This window comes from Myxocyprinus asiaticus, chromosome 4 (genome assembly GCF_019703515.2).
Source record: "Myxocyprinus asiaticus isolate MX2 ecotype Aquarium Trade chromosome 4, UBuf_Myxa_2, whole genome shotgun sequence".
Taxonomy (NCBI): Eukaryota; Metazoa; Chordata; class Actinopteri; order Cypriniformes; family Catostomidae; genus Myxocyprinus; species Myxocyprinus asiaticus.
The window spans coordinates 45,279,016-45,297,834 of NC_059347.1; the positions used below are offsets into that span (position 1 = coordinate 45,279,016).

At 37.3% G+C, this 18,819-nt stretch overlaps 2 protein-coding genes across 2 annotated transcripts; one reads left to right on the top strand and one right to left on the bottom strand.

The window, feature by feature from the left end:
• Positions 1 to 1,093: 1,093 nt before the first annotated feature.
• Positions 1,094 to 10,793, bottom strand: LOC127439670 (V-type proton ATPase catalytic subunit A-like). Its single transcript, XM_051695912.1, has 15 exons — positions 10,640 to 10,793; positions 9,986 to 10,084; positions 9,051 to 9,179; positions 8,348 to 8,562; positions 8,061 to 8,198; positions 7,636 to 7,787; positions 7,367 to 7,529; positions 5,307 to 5,415; positions 5,089 to 5,211; positions 4,888 to 5,002; positions 4,570 to 4,633; positions 4,198 to 4,401; positions 3,613 to 3,707; positions 3,314 to 3,485; positions 1,094 to 2,968 (listed from the first exon to the last, which is right to left on the bottom strand). The coding sequence occupies exons 2-15, from the start codon at positions 10,065 to 10,067 to the stop codon at positions 2,876 to 2,878; spliced, it is 1,854 nt and encodes a 617-aa protein (XP_051551872.1). The 5' UTR covers positions 10,068 to 10,084; positions 10,640 to 10,793; the 3' UTR covers positions 1,094 to 2,875.
• Positions 10,794 to 11,150: 357 nt separating this feature from the next.
• LOC127440086 (PHD finger protein 23A-like) lies at positions 11,151 to 17,590 on the top strand. Its single transcript, XM_051696470.1, has 5 exons — positions 11,151 to 11,756; positions 12,356 to 12,387; positions 14,708 to 14,800; positions 15,013 to 15,574; positions 16,132 to 17,590. Exons 1-5 carry the CDS (start codon positions 11,729 to 11,731, stop codon positions 16,311 to 16,313), a joined length of 897 nt encoding a protein of 298 aa, XP_051552430.1. The 5' UTR covers positions 11,151 to 11,728; the 3' UTR covers positions 16,314 to 17,590.
• Positions 17,591 to 18,819: the final 1,229 nt, after the last annotated feature.

Sequence of the window (18,819 nt, forward strand, 5' to 3'; positions counted from 1 at the left end):
TGACAACCCCCAATCACACCCATTCAAATCTAATATAGATGAGCAATAACTGTAAATATCAGTAAATAACTGTAAACTGCCATTGCAATAGCTTACTGAACCAGGCTTTTACAGTAGCTAGCTGGCAACAGTGTTGCCAGTATGTTACTGTAAGAAAAAAAAAAAAGCCTGGTAAGGTCTAACGTAGGATCAGTTTCCCTTTTTTTGATCTCAAGACATTACTCATTCTATGCTTTAGAATCTTATTTTGATTAAATAATTTTATTGCCGAGTTCTCCATTTTCCTTTTGGCATTTTGTCACATCCACTTAGGTCCTTTCCTAACACCTCCTTCCTAACAGAAATAGCCAGTTGTGTACATATTTGTGACCATGCGTTTGTCACATGGACTTAAGTTTGTTTCCTGTGAAAATCACCATCTATTCTCCTGGCAAAAATAAATAAGTTGTATTTTTCATGGTCTCTCTAGTGACAACTCTCTCTGTCTTGTGTTACTTAACTACAGTCTGAAAATTTTCCACAATACCAGGCCAGCACAAGCCAGTTAATGAAGATGCTAAAAACAGTCACAAGTTGATTACATGTTTTTGATTGGTTGAATCCTTTTTAAAGAAATGGTTTACCCAAAAATTTTAATTCTCTCAAATGTACTCACCCTCATACCATCCCAGATGTGAATGACTTGTGAAAAAGGAGTGAAATGGAGTTAAAAAAGGAATTGCATTTTGGTCTGTTGTTCTCACCCAAAACTGATTAGATCGCTTCTGAGGACATGGATTTAACCACTAGAGTCGTATGGAACACTTTTATGCTGCATTTATGTGCGTTTTGGAGCTTCAAAGTTTTGTTCACCATTTACTTGCATTGTATGGACCTACAGAGCTGAAATATTCTTATAAAAATCATAATTTGTGTTCTGCAGAAGAAAGAAAGTCACACACATCTGGGATGGCATGAGGATGAGTAAATGATGAAAGAATTTTAATTTTTGGGTGAACTATTCCTTTAAAGTGGGAACGCAGAGTGGAAGGCTCCTACCTGATCATGAAACCAGAAACCATTTGTATATTAATATCAATGAGAAGGGAAGTGCTCGGAGTTTCCATTCTTTTAATTCTTTGGAACTGAAAACACAACAACAGAACAGTAAATGTTAGGGATCCACCGATACCACTTTTTCTCTTCCGATCCGATATCTGAAATCTCAGTATCTGCCGATGCCGATCCAATACCAGTGTTGTTTTTTTGTATAATCAGTTTAGAATATCTTTACATTATTGTGTGGAACTAATTGGTGGTACTCTTTTATATGTAAAGAAACACAAACCGCTAACTACACATTATTTAAATATAAATGTATAGCTTAAGAAAAAATGTACTGTTAACTAGTCTATAGGATAATGTAGCAGCAAAATTAACAGTGATTCCAGTCTAAGTGTTCAGTAGAAAAGAAGCCTTTTTTATTATTTTTTTGCACAGTTTTTTCAACTTGTATCTGGACTTTAAAGGATTCAGATGTCTCTTTTTTTCAGTTTAGTTGTCAGATATCAGTTGACTTTTCATTCACACAGCTATTTTTTGGAACCCAATCAAGTTAAATATTGTTATAATTTGTAAACAAATTATAATAATAATACATTATTATTATTATTATTATTATTATTATTGACTTTTAGAATATTAAATACAACAGTAATATATTTCAATCCTGCACGTTTAACTTTTATTTTTGACATTCTGCACTCTCCAGGATGTCCTGTATGTGTCTGTTTGTAGGCAAGTTCACAGTAGTTTAATTCGATTCTTATTCAAATTCTGGTAAAATGCACCTCTGGTGCTGTTCTAAATGCATATTATAAGTGAACTGAACTATTGAGCATCTACATCTGAGATGTTGTTTGTGAGTAGCGCTCAAACATTGCGCACCGTGAGTGCGTGTGTGTAAACAGCAGCGCCATTCAATAACGCGCTGGAGCTGCACGTGCATTTTATATATTTACTTATTAAACAGCCTTTTGTGATTCACAGAGCTATTGCACGTCTTCAAGTGGCTTTGAATAAAATGCACAAGCCATATGAACTACTTTACTGGTGTTTTTATGGTTCTTTTATGTCATTTTTGGAGCTTGACTAAGTGTTGGATTTGGATCGGGCTCGTCGGACCGATACCCGATCCGTCTAAAAACGTCAGTATCGGATCGGTGCATCCCTAGTAAATGTACCACTACAAACAACACAATAGTTTAACCACACACCCTTGCACACTCCAATTCACAGACACTCACACAAACTCTGTCACATGAATATGACACACAGTAAGAGGAACACGCATAGAGCAGAAATCGCATTGAGACAAAACAAGATACAAATAAATAAGGGAAGCCTCAATGATCCCTTTCTGACTTCCATTATTCCCATTATTTTATAACACATTTCTATTGGTCACAGAGAAGCGGCAGTGGGGAATAAACACTGTGCTCCTAACACATGTGACAAGCACTCATGGGAAAGCAGGTGGTGAGAAAAAGAGAAGATGAATGTTGTTGTGCTTAAAGAGTTTCAGCACAAAGAGGTCACAGAGGCATTTGCTTAAGATGTTAAAATACAATCTCACAGTTCAGACACAAGTAATAGTTTTTCCTTTTCGAAACAGAGACAAAGTGAGAACACACATTCTTCTTTTACCCATTTTAAAAAGTGGGTTCAGATTATCAATGGCTGCTGGCTGACTTTCATTTGTGTAGTTTTGATTAGTTGAACAGCATTAGTGTATATTAAGACTAGAGTTTCACTTGCACACGGGAGCACTGGGAAACGCACTGCACAGCACAGGGGAGGAGAGAGGTGGGAGAGATGTGAGGTCAGATGGTCTCATTTAGTCCTCAAGGGTGCGGAAAGAATTCTGCATGTCTTCCAGCAGTTGAGCGTAGTCAGCTTTGATCTTTGCCTCACCCTCTTTGACTGGATCCTGCAAAAATCCCAAATACATTTAGTGATGTAAAATGAGTTGCTCAATCCATAAACTGTCAATGCTGGGAATGAGATTAATTTAAATAGTCTAAGACATTGTTGCATCAACTGAACTCTGTCACACACACAAAAAAAAACTCAATATTTTCTGAGTTTTGGGCGTTTTGTCTAGAGCACATTAACTAATCACTAAACCACATCTACAACCCTCCAACTCAAACAAGATCCTTATTAAATTGACCAAATTCAACATCGATCACTGATCTAATTTGACCACTAAAAAAGCTGTCATCTACCATCTTTATATCAATACAAATTACAACAGCAATTCCACGACTGGTACCTTAAACTTCATGGAGCTAATTCTATACAACATTTCTCCCAGGTGTTCACGGATCTGGGCCCAGGTGATCTTATTATCACTCTGTGCCGTGGTCTCAACAGCATGTCGAGCCATGTCATAAAACGCTATCATGTTGGACAGGATCCCCACTGTTTTATAGAATGGACAGAACCTGGAAGAGACAGAGAGAGGGAGGGAGACAGTACAGTTAAAAGACTGTAGCAAAGAATCAGAACAGACTGGCAAACTTCTTTATTGTACAGATGATGGTTTTACAGGAACATTACAATGGGCTTTACCTGTCATATGGTGTGTAACCGTTCTGCTGCAGAAAGTCATCTTTAATGAGTTTCGCAACCTCTAGAGTGATTTTATCTGTCTCAGCCAGAGATGCCTATGGACAAGGGAACAAATTCAACTTAAAAGGCTAAAGAGTACAATTACAAGTTTTACCAGAGTTAACACACAAAGCTATTATAATGTAGTAATATAGTGGTTCCCAAACTTTTTTACCCACAGCACCTCATCCACTGAAAAATAAATAAACAAATATGCAATTTTCTCACCCACACCTGTTATATTGCTTCTGAAGATATGGATTTAATCACTGGACTTATGGATGACTTTTTATGTTTCCTTTATGTGATTTTTGGAGCTACAAGGTCTGATCAGCATTCACTTGCATACATGCATGTTAACGTTTGAAAGCACCCCTAGTCAGTCCTAGCGGCACCCAGTTTGGGAACCACTGTACTAATATCATTACATTTTAATAACACAATTACACAAACAATGTGTCACGCTCACCTACACATCTAAAATTATGCACTGCTCCCAAGCAACCACATATTTTCTGTATAAGACACAAATTCACTCCTCCACACCTTTCCAACGAGTTGCACAATCTCAGCCAGGTCCTCCTCCTCCTGCAGAATCTCTTTGGCTTTCGTACGGAGCGGCACAAACTCTGGGAAGTGTTTATCGTAGTACTCGTCCAGTGCTCGCGTATATTTACTGTAACTGATAAGCCAATTAACGGAGGGGAAGTGTTTCCTCTGGGCAAGCTTCTTATCTAGACCCCAGAACACCTGAGAGACACAGCAGAAATGAGAGAAAAAAATCAAGAAAAAGGGAGACAGAAAGAGAAAGAGAGGTCCACAATCTTTTCTATTACTGTTTTTAATATTACATAAAATACTGAGGTAAATGATTATAAAAATTATATAATAAAAAGATAAGCACAAAATTCAATTGACCTGCACAATGCCAAGAGTAGCAGAAGTCACAGGATCTGAGAAGTCACCACCAGGGGGAGACACACTATGGGGAAATAATCATTTCAAAAGTGTCACAAAGTGAGGGGGGAGATTCCCATGTCAAATTCTTGAAACATCTTCAGTTTTAAATCCCACACACAATAACTAAAATATAAACCATATATTTTTATAAACATAATATGACAAAATAAACAAGTATCATTATCTACTTTTTGTGTCACAATGTCTAGACAAGCTTGCCATCAATCTACATATTTTATTAATAAAGCTCGCCAAGTGTTATTTGGGTGTACTTACGCTCCTACAATGCTGACGCTGCCCTCTCTCTCTGGGTTTCCCAGGCATTTGACACGACCTGCTCTCTCGTAAAATGATGCCAGACGGGCTCCAAGGTATGCAGGATATCCACTATCTGTGGAAAGAAAAGGTTGAAGGTTAGTTTTGAATAATACTTTGCAGTAGACACAAAACATTGTGTGACCGGTGAGCTGTACTTACCAGCAGGCATCTCGGCCAATCGACCAGAGATCTCCCTAAGAGCCTCAGCCCAACGAGAGGTGGAGTCAGCCATCATACTGACGTTATAGCCCATGTCTCTGAAGTACTCAGACAATGTGATGCCTGTTCACACATAACATACTATGAAGAATCTCGATAAATACACTTACATTCAAACTATACAGACTTTCTCTAAAAGGGTTTTATTTGATGTTTACCGGTGTAGATGGAGGCTTCTCTGGCAGCCACAGGCATGTTAGAGGTGTTGGCCACGAGTGCTGTTCTCTTCATAATGCTCTCCACCTTCCCATCCACTTCCATGGTAAGCTATTGGACAAAATTAAAGACAATCATTTTAACCAAGCCTCTCCTTTAAAAAAAAAAAAAAAAATCATGACTTAAAGGAATAGTTAACCCAAAAATAAAACTTATGTCATAATTTACTCACACTTAAATATTTTTTAGCGCTAAACAATGCAAGTTCTCGTATGAAAGAGCTTCACTCATAGCGCTCATGAACACACAATATACGTCAAGATTTTCACCGAAAATCTGACTTTAATTTTGGGTTGTTTCACTAAAACCTATTGTATGCATTCGGAATACTTAGAATATGACGTGCGAGCCGAATGGATTTTAAAGCAATAGTATACCCAAAAATGAAAATTCTTTTATAATTTACTCAACCTTATGCCATCCCAGATGTGTATGACTTTCTTTCATCTGCTGAACTCAAAAGTAGATTTCTAGAAGAATTTCTCAGCTGTTTTGGTCCATACAATGCAAGTGAATGGGTGCCAAAATTTTGAAGCTTTAAAAATCACATAAGTCAGCTTGAAAGTAGTCCATACGACTCCAGTGTTTAAATCAGTGTCTTCAGAAGCGATATATGATAGGTGTGGGTGAGAAACAGATAAATATTTAAGTCCATTTTTTATATGAATTCTCCTCCCTGCTCTGTCAATCTCCATTTTAACTTTCACATTCTTTTTCTTGTGTTTTTGGTGATTCACATTCTTCAGGTATATCGCCAACCTACTGGGCAGGGAGCAGAATTTCTAGCAAAAAGGACTTAAATATTGATCTGTTTCTCACCCACATTCTCACCTATCATATCACTTCTGAAGATACAGATTAAAACACTGAAGTCTTATGGATTACTTTTATGATGCCTTTATTTGCTTTTAGGAGCATCAAAATTTTGGCACCCATTCACTTGCATTGTATGAACCAACAGAGCTGAGAAATTCTTCTAAAAAACATAATTTGTGTTCTGCAGAAGAAAGAAAGTCATAAACATCTGGGATAGCATGAGGGCAGTGTAAGTGATGAGAGAATTTTCATGGGTGAACTATTCCTTTAAAGTGAGGCACTATCCAAGATCACTGTTTTAAAAAGACAGGCTGTAATATTCATTAAAAAAATCTCCTTTTGTGTTCTGCATAAAAAAAGAAATTCATATGGGTTTGGAACATCAAAAGATTGAGTAAATTATGACAGAATTTTCATTTTGGACTGAACTATTCATATAAAGAGATCATGACATGCCTTTTTTATTAATTTAATATGTTCCTTGAGGTTCACTTATAATGTTAGTAAAGTTTTTTGCACAAGAAGCATATATTTGTAAAACACGATAATTTTCCACCCTCATTCTGACCCTCTGTCAGAAACACTTAGTTTTGGTGCTGCTTCTCCTTTAAGATTTGACAGTAAATGCCCATTGTTCTGATTGGCTCTCTGCTCTTGACTGATCTGCTCTCAACTTGCCATCTCACAGCTCACCACTACTGGGTGGGGCTACGGAAGTGATAAGGTAAAGTAGCTGTTGATGTGTTGTTGTGGAAGCAGTCAGATGCAAATGTCTACCACAGCGTTACATCACAATGTGGAGGAAGTAGAGAACAAATTGTTTAGGCAGCTTGGTTTCAACAAATGCTCTTTTTGCAGTGAGGAGGAAATTTTGAGTTCTGAAACTTACAGTATGTTTACATGGTACAATGACCTCTTATATGACAAAAGATAAAGGAAAATTTGATTCCTCATTTCATGACCCCTTTAAAAATTCCATGCTTTCCAGCATTTTTCCAGCAGATCACATTCATAATTTTTTTTTTTTATGGGATGAATTCTTCAATCCATTCAAAGTAATACTAAGGTATATTTGGCACTTTTATATTTGATTAGTGCCGATTACAGGTTTAATCATTTTAAGTAAAAAAGTGACCAGGCACAGGGTCAGTAAAACCAAACTTTAGCAGCACAGTTTCATACCAACCTCTGGAAAATCTCTTAATACTTCAGACATCTCATTTCCACGTTCTCCACAACCCACGTAAATTATGACATCACTGTTGGAGTACTTGGAGAGAGACTGAGAGATCACAGTCTTACCACAACCAAAAGCTCCAGGGATGGCTGTAGTCCCTCCTTGAACACAACTGTGAAACAGGGGGATATGAATCAAGAACACTACAAACTCTTTATTGTCTCAGGTGTGGAAAAACTATGAGTGTGTGCATGCACAAGTGCTTGCTTAAGACTCACGGAAAGAGGGCGTCCAGTACTCTCTGTCCAGTCAGTAGTGGGTGGTTGGCAGGTAGCTTCTCAGTAACGGGCCTCACCTGTCGCACAGGCCACACCTGCACCATGGTGAACTTCTCCTTTATTCCTTCAAACTCCAGTTCCAGCACCACATCCTGATACACACACACAATGAAAATGGAAGCTCCAATGTTTAGTAAGATAGGTTTCTTAAACATATAGGAGATTTTCTGTGCCACAGTCATCTTTGGCTTGCTCGCTGGGGACTTTTAACACTTTGTAAAGTTGCTTTGGAATTATTTGTATTGTGAAAAGCACTATCCATATAAATTTGAATTAAACTGAACTGAATTACTCTCACGTGCATAAGAACAATGCTATTTAAGGACATGAGAGGATGTTAAAATGTGAGTGTGTGTGTGACTCACAGAGACATCATAATTTCCTGGTGGAGCAAGGTAGGTGACAGTGCCCCTGCTGCGGGGGGGAAGCATGATCTTGTGCTTAATGAGAGAATTCTCCAACACCATTCCATAGATATCACCTCCTGTAATGTGACTACCAACCTGAAACACCAGTGAGAGTTTTGAACTTAAATGAAATTTTACATGTGTTAAATGATCAATGTAAACATGTACAGTAGTATACTACACATGCAAGCAAAGCAGAACATAAGTACTGTATTCAGACAAAAACACACACACAAACTCCTTACCCTAAGATTACGAAAGGGAGAAAACTCCCATTTGAGGTCCCTGTTGAGAGCTCCTATGTTAACTCCTCTGGGGATGTAGATGCTCTTGGTGAGGTCATTGATGTCTTTGAGGGGACGCTGAATACCATCAAAGATGGAGCCCATGATTCCAGGCCCCAGTTCCACAGAGAGGGGCTTTCCTGTGCGGAGGACGGGATCTCCAACAGACACTCCGGCTTTAAACAGCTCAGGAAAACACAGCCACAAGACCATGGGCAAATATCAAATAGAACCAATACAATGATGTTTATCAATTTATATACAGTACTGTACAAAAGTTTTAGGCACTTTACATGTTTCATAAAAACATGGGTCTTAAGACAGTTTTTTCTATGTATTATTTGTGTGTGTGTGTGTGTCTGTACATCTTCCCAAGAACCAAAGTATCCAATTCTACCTAAAAGGCATATGTACACAAACAATGTGGTTATTGGTGAAATGCTAACAATCCTTACAAATCACTACTGTGGCAGTACATTGGGACAGTGATTTATCGGATGGTAATGCCATGGTACTGACTGGTTATATTCAAAAATACCATGGTATTACCAAGCTACATGTCCAAAAGCCTATGGTATTACCATATTATTTTTTTGGTACGTTTTAGTTAGTGAACTTACTAAACTGTTGAGCAATTAAATGACTGGTAAATGGAAAAGGATACAGGTCTCCTCATACACCTGGATGGTTGCCATATCACCCTCCAATCTGATAATCTCTCCCACCAGCTCACTGTGGCCCACACGTACCAGTTCATACATGGCTGCACCTGCCATACTAGAGGCCGTCACCACTGCAGGAAACAGACACACAGACTGTAAACTGTCCATCACATGACTAACATGTTTAATGGTTAAATTTGTGACATAAAAAATCAATATAAACTGCCTGATAGATAGTAAAAGTTTGTTTGTACCATGTTTTCTTAACTTTGAGACAGAATGACTTATATTTGGATCACAAGGACACAATTATTGAAACTTATCTCTGTTCTTGTGAGATTTATTTAGGGAGCACAACTTCTCCAAAAACATATAAAAGTCGCATAAAAGTAAACCAGTGGTTAAATCCATATCTTCAGAAGTGATATGATAAGTGAGTGAGAAACATCAATATTTAAGTGTTTTTTTACTATCGATCTCCACTTTCACTTTCACATTCTTCTTCATTTGTTTTTGCCGATTCGTATTCTTTGTGCACACGTGTGCCACCTACTGGACAGGGAGGAGAATTTATAATAGAAAAGGAATTAAATATTGATCTGTTTCTCAACCACATTTATCAAATCGCTTCTGGAGATGTAGATTTAACCACTGGAGTCTAATGGATTTCTTTTATGCTGCCTCTATGTGCATTCTGGAGCTTCAAATTTTGGTCACCATTCACTTGCATTGTTTGGACCAACAGAGCTGAAATATTCTTCTAAAAATCTTCGCTTGTGTTCAGCAGAAGAAAGAAAGCCATACACATCTGGGATGGCATGAGGGTGATTAAATGATGAGAGAATTTAAATTTTTGTGTGAACTATCCCTTTAACACTGATCTGGGGCCAAACCCAAAGCTTCAGTGTTAAAAAGGGTAATATCTGCTGGTTTTTACCTGGGCCTGAAACTCCATGGACATATCCGAACTGACCCTCGCGGTCCTCATCTTGAATCTTAGGCAGCTTGGAAAAATCCATCCTGTATGTGAGAAAGCCTGAGAGAGGAAGTGTGAGACAGAGAGATTCAATCATAATGCAGTATTTAGAGTACATACACTCAAATCTAGAAAACAATATTACAAATTGTTTCTTTCTTTCTTTTTGGAGAAATAGGACCACATGGTGTTGTACTAGCAGTATTATGCAACATTTTTAGAGTAAATGTAACGGAGCCTCTCTTGTTGTAAAGGTAAAGATAGAAAGTTATATATTTAGGATGACACACACAAACTGAAAATGACAGCTTTTGCACGTATCAAGAGAATATCGCGGACACATTAAATTTTAAGTCTTGTTGAACTGGATTGCTGTCCTAAACGTGCCAAAGCTCAAATAAACGCCTTGACCCTGCTGAATTGCAAAGATCTAGCAGGCTTGCAAAAGGAACCATTCAAAGTCAGGTGACAGATGGCTGCATGCTAGCAAAGCCTCTGCTTAGCGAATGAACTTATTTCACCTATGTACAAAATTAGATATGGCCTAATCTCCTGTATATGAATTGACCTTAATAAAAGAAAATGTATCTAATAAAACAGAAAGGTCAATCTTACTGTATCAGCATAAAATGTGCGACAATCCTTGGAATATCCAACCCAGCAGAGAAACTCAAATAATTGTCACGACATAGGTCAGCTGACCTGGTATGATTAAGGAAGTGAGTGTAAACAGTTCAGGAGAAAGTGCGCCATTACGGCTCCTCTAGGGGAAATGTTGTGCACCGAAAGGTAAAGCACAGCGGGTCCAACATGGCGCGCAGAGAGCCACAGTTTCTCCATTTCCTGCGTTCGCCGTATTATTATGGGGGCGTTACTGCAGGAGAGCGAATTATTCACACCACCCAAACAGCAAGATATCTTGTGACAATTACACCACATGGGCACCTTTTATTTCACCCATAAATATAAGTACACACTAATAAAACAGTGCGTAGACTATTTTGTCGCATTTACTTAGGTTTACAGGTTCTTCTCATGTATATTCATAAATTCTAATCAATATTCATTGAATCATACGTTCGTTGCGTGATTGCGTCATAAGTGACGTCACATGGTGATTCCTGTTTAGACCGCGCGAAATAAGTCACGTTTGTTGAAAACGGTTGCAGCTCCTTTTCTGGCTCTGCGTTATTCGAAAACGATTAGTTTACTGAACTTGACTTCGTGTTTGTTTTGACGCACTGTGCTAGTGGATGTCATCAAGTCGTACTTATTTTGTAAATCTAAAAGCACCAGCTTAGATTCGCTGGAGATCAACGAGCTTTGCGAAGAGAACTGATCATCATCTTCATCGATAGCTGAGATCTACCCGAAGAAAAGTCACATATGTTTCGCACAGGATATCGCGGTTTCATTTTTAGGCTCGAATCGCAATGACCTGATTGTCGGGGGAAAAAAATCGGTGCTTTGGTTTATATTAGAGGTTTGGCCTCAAGATTGATTTGTGCATAATTTGATGGCACTTCACCCCTCGGGTGTTTAGTAGCTTATTATTCGTCTGTTAGATTTCAATTAAAAGCAACTGGACTTGATTTTTCGACTTGCTGAAGACGTTTCGCCTCTTATCAGTGATAAGTCTTTTGCTGGAAGGCTAACTAATTAGGCAACATTAAGAAGAACACAACTTTGTGGTGCTACTCCACCATGTTAGGCATTATGGATAATCACCCAGGTAAATATGTGCTTTTGTCGTAAATGTATATCTTTCTTTATTTTATCAAAGCAACCGCACGAACCTCGTGCAACACACTCCTGTTCAACAGAGAGCTGCTGAATAGATTTACCACTGCGAGGCTGTAAGGTTAGCAGCGAGAGATCTCTAGTTAACTACATTTGAAAGGGTCTCTTTGCTGTCTACAATTAAATAAAACAAATGAGATTTTCTAAACGTGCAATACATGTTTGAAAAGGTCTGACGCCAATGTGCTCCCTTGTTTTGCTGACTGGTCTAGGTTTCATTGCTCGTCTGTAGCCGTTAGCATAAGCAGGAGGTGTTAGGATATTAAGATGACTATTACTCAAGCGAATGAGTCCGTAAATCGTTTAAAAGAATGTTTAATGATTCGAATATGATTGATTACGTTTTCATTTCTTCAAACTCGCTGTAATCACGTACTGAAATTACTACTTAATTACTCTTAAGTTGTTTTAACAGTATCAAGACAGCACAGGCTAAAGCTAACTTGACAGTTCATTGCTAGTACGTTGCTTGTGCATAACGTTGACATGATTTCGCTAGAAATTTAACAGTCCTTCTCGTTTCTTTTGCAGACACGGTCAGGAAATGTAAAACGGAGGCTTTGGTAAGTGTTGTGGCATTTATGTTCTGTATTGGTTTTAGATGGTGTCACAACATGGTTACTTATTTATAGCTTAGGCCACATGTGGCTGAACATTGGGGAATGGGCTGTGGATAAGGACACTGTTTGCCTTTAACAATAATTGCAAGTATATATTTTTAATACAAAACAGTAACATTATTTCATATTGAGACTGGTGTCAAATCCTATATATATACATACATACATACATACATACATACATGTATGTCTTGTGTCATGAAAGAAATAGTTCATCTAAAAATGAAAATTCTCTCATCATTTACTCACCCTCATGCCATCCCAGATGTGACTTTCTTTCTTCTGCAGAACACAAAAGAAGATTTTTAGAAGAATATCTCAGCTCTGTAGGTCCATACAATGCAAGTGAATGATGGCCAGAACTTTGTAGGTCCCAAAAACATATAAAGGCAGCATAAAAGATATCTATACGACTACAGTGGTTCAATTGTTCTGAAGCGATATGAAAGGTGTGTGTGAGAAACAGATCAATATTGAAGTCCTTTTAAAAAATAAAATAAAATAAAATGTTATACTATAAATCTACCTTCACACAGCACACTCTTGAGGTCGTCTTTTGTTTTTTGCTAATTTGCATTTTTCGTGAGTATCGCCACCTATTGGGCAGGGAGGAGAAAGAAAAAAGGGAGGGATAAAGCATAGGAAAATAATAAATAAATCATATCTGCACAACAGCCCAGTAGGTGGCGATTTGCATGAAGAATGCGAATCGGCCAAAAAAAACAGAAGCCCTCCCGTGAATTTGCATAGGAGGGCTGTGTGAAAGTAGATTTATAGCAGGGCTCTTCAACTACTTTCTGTATCTGTTCATATGACAAAATTATCTGTATCTGTATTCGGATAGAACCAGGTGTGGGTGGGGCTTAAACCAGAAGTGCGTCATAAATAAATGAAATGCCCATTTTTAAATGTTACTCTTACATTTATAGTTTCTATTAATAAAATATACCTTTTCATAATAATAGCCTAATAATAATAATTATTATTTAATAAAATATTTATTTTTCTTACCAGATGAAGCTGAATTTGCAGGCTACATTAACTGTAGAATATGTTGTTAACTGTGATTTCTACTGGTATTTCTGATATTAATATCTGCATGAAACAGAATTTTTGTTTGTCTGTGCATTTTGGTGTCAACCAAAATGTGAAATGTCAAGCACACATTTTGCAGTGAATAATGAATATAAATTCAAACTTTAAAAGAAATGAAAATAAAATCAATATAGCCTACAAACAGGTGAAAGTCCTGTAAATCTATCAAGAATTTTTACGGTAAGACAGCATTATTTAGTTAAATAATTATAATGTTAAATTTATATAGCACCTTACCAGAGGTAGCACAGTTTTAAGAAGAAGAAAAAAAGATGGAGCATGTTTCAGTTTCGTTTTACATAAGGAGGAATATTCCTAATAGATGAATACTATATGGAGCATTTAAATCTTTAAAACATTTATATCTTTTTTTCTTTTTTAAAGTCTTAACCAGATAATTTCCTTAATCACTGATGTGGACAAATGTGGTTGACTTTAAGAGACAGATAGACGGGCTCCGACGTGAAATCATCAGTTCAGGTCAGGAATTTAAGATTGCGCTCCTGTTTAGGCTATAAATAAATAAATGGGAATCATTACGTGTGATACATTAACATAGACATTTCAAGAAGTGGAAAGTGTATATGATGTTGTATCTTAATGTTACACTTGATAAGCTCCAGACGCGGACAATTAACAGAGACCGCAAACAGAGTTAAGACCGTGCCCATCCGATTTGAAATCACAACATGTGTATTTTCATTCATAAGGTTTACACTATAGAAATATTGGCTGCACAGATTCATACATTCTTTGTAAGTTTGTATATGTTTAATTAAAATATCGCTTTATCCTTGTGCCTCTTGGAAAATCAGTCATACGAATATCTTTTATATTGTTCAGATGAATCCGTTATTCATAAGTCATTGTTCGTGCCTTTCCGAATAAGGTATTTGGCTTCGGGCACATCCTTAATGGATTTAACTACTGGAGATGCATGGATTACTTTCAAGCTGCATTTATATGCTTTTTGAGCTTCAAAGTTTTGGACCCTTTTCACTTGCATTGTGAAGACCTACAGAGCTGAAATATTCTAAAAAATTCTGTTTGTGTTCAGCAGAAGAAAGTCATACACTTCTGGGATAGCATGAGGGTGTGTAAATGATGAGAGAATTTTAATTTTTGGGTGAACTATCCATTTAATGTAGTTTTTTTTTCTTTGTTCCAGCCTCCGGAGGGTAGGAAGAGGACTGTGGAGGATTTCAATAAGTTTTGCAGCTTTGTCCTGGCCTATGCTGGGTACATTCCACCTCAAAAAGAAGTGAGTTCTAATTATTTATTAGATGTTGTAAAACATCAGCCAGTTTCTACAGAAATCAAGTGGTAACTTATTAATTTAGTGACAATCACCTGCTACTGACTCAAATATTTTATCTGCCTTTTTGACTGGAACGCTTCTTAAATGTATGATAGCATAGCTGTACTGTCCACTTCTGTAAATAAAAAAATAAAATCAATTTTGGTGATTTCTAGGAGAGTTCATGGTCTCCATCGTCTTCGCCATGTGCACATGGGTTGTCCGAGCTGTCTGGTGAAGAGTCAGGGAAGGACAGCTGGACAGGCAGCCACTCCAACCTCAGCAACAACACTCACAACTTTGTCTACAAAGCTCAGACTGACAGCAATAGTACAGAGTTCTGCAATGCTCAATCGGACAGCTCCTTAGACAAGATGAGACTGAAAGACTCTATGAACCAAATCCATCTTCACAGCAAAACTGAGAGGAAGAAGGTGAAGAAACTCAGCCGGTTGTCTTTAGGAGGAGTGAGAAAAAGCATTTGTGGTGTTTCAGAGGCAAGAGCGCATAAACAATCCAAAGTGGGGCTGAAGAAAATTAAGAGATCGGTAAAGGCTGAGAGACATTTTACATGCACAAGCCCTGTGAATGAGGGGCTTAGAATGGAGGAGGGGCTGATGGAACAGGTTGTTGACATGCAAGGGGCGGCTCTTAAACTGGAGTCCAATCCAGAAACAGACCTGAGTTCCTGTGAAACTGACACATTGGTGACAGATGAGGATATTATGGTGGAGTCTGGTAAGTGTCTGACTAGACTAACTATACTAGAGTTCTGTTTAATGCAATTTAAGTAAATGGTTAGCTTTTAACTTTTACCATTGTCATACTTGTTTCATACATATGCAAGTGTGGTAAATTAAGTCTTAGTTTGTCCATCCAAAAATTAAAATTCTGCTGTCATATGAGGGTGAGTATGTCGTTCTAGACCCGTATGTCTTTCATTCGTCAGTGGAACACAAAAGGAGATCTTTGGCAGCATGTTAGGACCTGACAGCCTCAGTCACCATTCACTTTTATTGTATGGAAAAAAGATGCATCCTTTTGTGTTTCATGGAAGATGCAATAAGTGCAGTTATGTTTTATTGTAGATGAAAAATTAAATATGTTTTTCTCCTCATGAGTCGGTCACTTATGACATCATAAACGAAGAGTCATTAAACTCCATTTTTGCCTGTTGTAGTTGTAAGTCTGGTAATGGACCCATTCTTATTTTTCCATTTGTAATTATGTACTGCATCAGATTACTTGCCCTTGATCCATCTTTCAACCGTCTTATTTTGCTCTGCCCACTATAGGTGATGATTCGTGGGATTTGATTACTTGTTATTGCGGAAAGCCTTTTGCTGGTCGACCCATGATTGAGTGTGACGAGTGCTCCATATGGGTCCATCTCTCCTGTGCTAAGATTAAGAAGTCCAACGTACCTGATATTTTCTACTGCCATCGATGCAGGGACTCTCGTAGCTCCACAGTCTAAAGAGACCACTGAGAATGAGTGTGGGTACAGACCCTGTGTGTGTTTGTGAATGGATGCAAGATGTTCTTATACCTGTTCTCTCTTTTTTTTTTTTTTGTTTATTTTCTGATCACTATGAATTATGTTTGCTGTTAAATAAAAAAAAAAAAATTGATTATAAAACTCCCTTTGTTCTGTGTTGATAGATGTCTGGTGTGGTTTATTACATTATACCAAAAATGGCTTCACAAGCTAAAATTCGTGCACTTATTTTTACTACTGCACACAAATGAACTCAAAAATAATATTGGTGTAAAAAATATTTGTGCACTACGCCATATATTTTATATATGTGGATGAATGACTGAACATCTCTTGGCCCTGTGTGTTAAAGCAAACTGTAGCTCTATGAAATAGATTTGCTTTTATGCATTGCTTCAGATAAATGTGGTACTACAATGGTTGCATTTTAATATCTTTTTTTTTCTTCACAATGGCTAGATGGGTGACTGTGTGTGTGTGTGTGTATATATATATATATATATTAGTATATATTGCAATACTACAAATTATATTACTATATTAAATAACTGAATCCCATGTACATACATCCGTTATATCAACTCTACTTCCAATGAAGAAGGACTCTCAAATAAGGGCCTCTAAAGTGTTATCAAGCCAGTGTTTCTCTGTCCTGTTCATGGGGGCCCCTATGCACTGTATATTTAAGGTTATCTGACACACCCAATTTAGCTCATAGAGGACTGTACTAGTGATCTGATGAGTGGAATCAGGTGTGATAGATAAGAGAGACTTCCAACATGTGCAGTGCTGGGGTTCCCCACGAGCAGGACTCAGAAATAGTTCAAACAGATTTTTTTAGTAATGTCAGTTTTTTTTTTCTGTAATGTGCTGCATTTTCTCACTTCCATTGTTACAGGTAGTTCTAAAAAATAACCTTTGACCATTGTAAAGCAGATAATTGTTTGATTTTTGAAGTTGCAGTTCACATTTAAAAGTAATGACTGGGTTTAGTAAATCTTTCACTTTTGAATTTAGATACATTTTCTGACTTTGTACATCAAAATCAATGGTAGATTTTTCTTAAAATTGATACAATTATTTGTTGTAACCATTTGTAATTAATCTTGCTTTGTATATGTGTTCTGTCCTGCTCATCCCTATGTAAATAGATGTATAGGTGTATTGGAGGATGAGGAAATGCTATATTTTTCTGACCATTTACACTAGAAAAATCTGAAAATAAATGTTCTTTTAAAGTGATGTCAAGCATTTGAGTGTTATTTTTCAATTTTTTGTATGCTAATGTTGCTGCTCCTTCAGTGAAGAGCAATGACCAAAGGAGGGGACAGGTGTGACAAGGCTTATATTATCTTTTTATTATTATTTGGGTTAACCAATACAAGCACAGTGTATCTTATTTTTAAACTTCTCTTGTAACCTCTGGTGAGTTAATGCAAATTTTAACAAAGAGGAAAAATGTCAGGAAAATGCTTGTTTCTATTCACTGTTGTCAGATGGATATACCCCATCAAATGTAAAGGAAATTCAGTCAACATAAATTGTTGGAAATTGTCTGCAATCTAAGGTAAATGAAATAGTTTGATATAAATGGCCTTAACATATTTTCCTTAAAGGATCAAGTTATACTTGATGTCTGAAAGGTGTGGTAGATAAAGTTAATGTGTTGGTTTGGGTTTGATGTAGAAAAAAAAACAGAATTTATCCTATACATTTGAGTTTTGTCTTCCAATATGATTAAAGGGAACCATAGCTCATGTTTCCATTATAATCCTACACTTTATTTGCTCTTTCATTTTATGGCAAGCCATTGTACATAAGCACTCAGTGGCTCCATTTCTGAGAGGTGTGGCGTAATTACTATTTTGTTTACCCTTAAAAAGAAACCCCTGCTGTGTTAATGGAGTTCAGCATGTCCGAGCCTCATTCTAACCCAGCGGCTGTGCCACCTGGTTTGGAGTATGTGACACAGGTGAGCGTGTCTTCTTCAGTGGAAAAAAATAAGACTGTAAGATTGAAGTGTTGTACAGTTGCACTAGTGCACTCTTGTTAAAGGGATAGTTCTCCCAAAAATAAATCTCCACTTTCACTTCCACATTCTTCTTCTTTTGTTTTTTGGAGATTCGCATTCTTCGTGCATATCGGCACTGACTGATCGGGGCTTTGGAGATTTATATTTTTAAAAAAATTAAACATAGATCTGTTTCTCACCCACACCTATCATATCACTTCTGAATCACGGGAGTTGTGTGGATTACTTTTATACTACCATTATGTGCTTCTTTAGCTTTAAAGTTCTGGCCACCATTCACTTGCATTGTGAGGACCTACAGAGCTGAGATATTCTTCTAAAAATCTTAATTAGTGTTCTGCAGAAAAAAACAAAGTCATACACATCTGGGATGGCAAGAGGGTGTGTAAATTATGAGAGAATAGAGAGACTGACCAGATACTAATCCATCAACAGATTGAGCTCCTTAAGGGG

Bases quoted from the DNA above. Each gene is read 5' to 3' on its own strand.
- LOC127440086 (XM_051696470.1), top strand. From the start codon at position 11,729: ATGTTAGGCATTATGGATAATCACCCAG. The intron at 14,801-15,012 runs GTGAGTTCTAAT...GGTGATTTCTAG, and splicing joins ACATTCCACCTCAAAAAGAA to GAGAGTTCATGGTCTCCATC. The intron at 15,575-16,131 runs GTAAGTGTCTGA...TGCCCACTATAG, and splicing joins GGATATTATGGTGGAGTCTG to GTGATGATTCGTGGGATTTG.
- LOC127439670 (XM_051695912.1), bottom strand. From the start codon at position 10,067: ATGGATTTTTCCAAGCTGCCTAAGATTCAAGATGAGGACCGCGAGGGT. The intron at 8,563-9,050 runs GTATCCTTTTCC...AGCTGTTTAAAG, and splicing joins CCAGGTGTATGAGGAGACCT to CCGGAGTGTCTGTTGGAGAT. The intron at 7,530-7,635 runs GTGAGTCTTAAG...CCTGTTTCACAG, and splicing joins GTACTGGACGCCCTCTTTCC to TTGTGTTCAAGGAGGGACTA.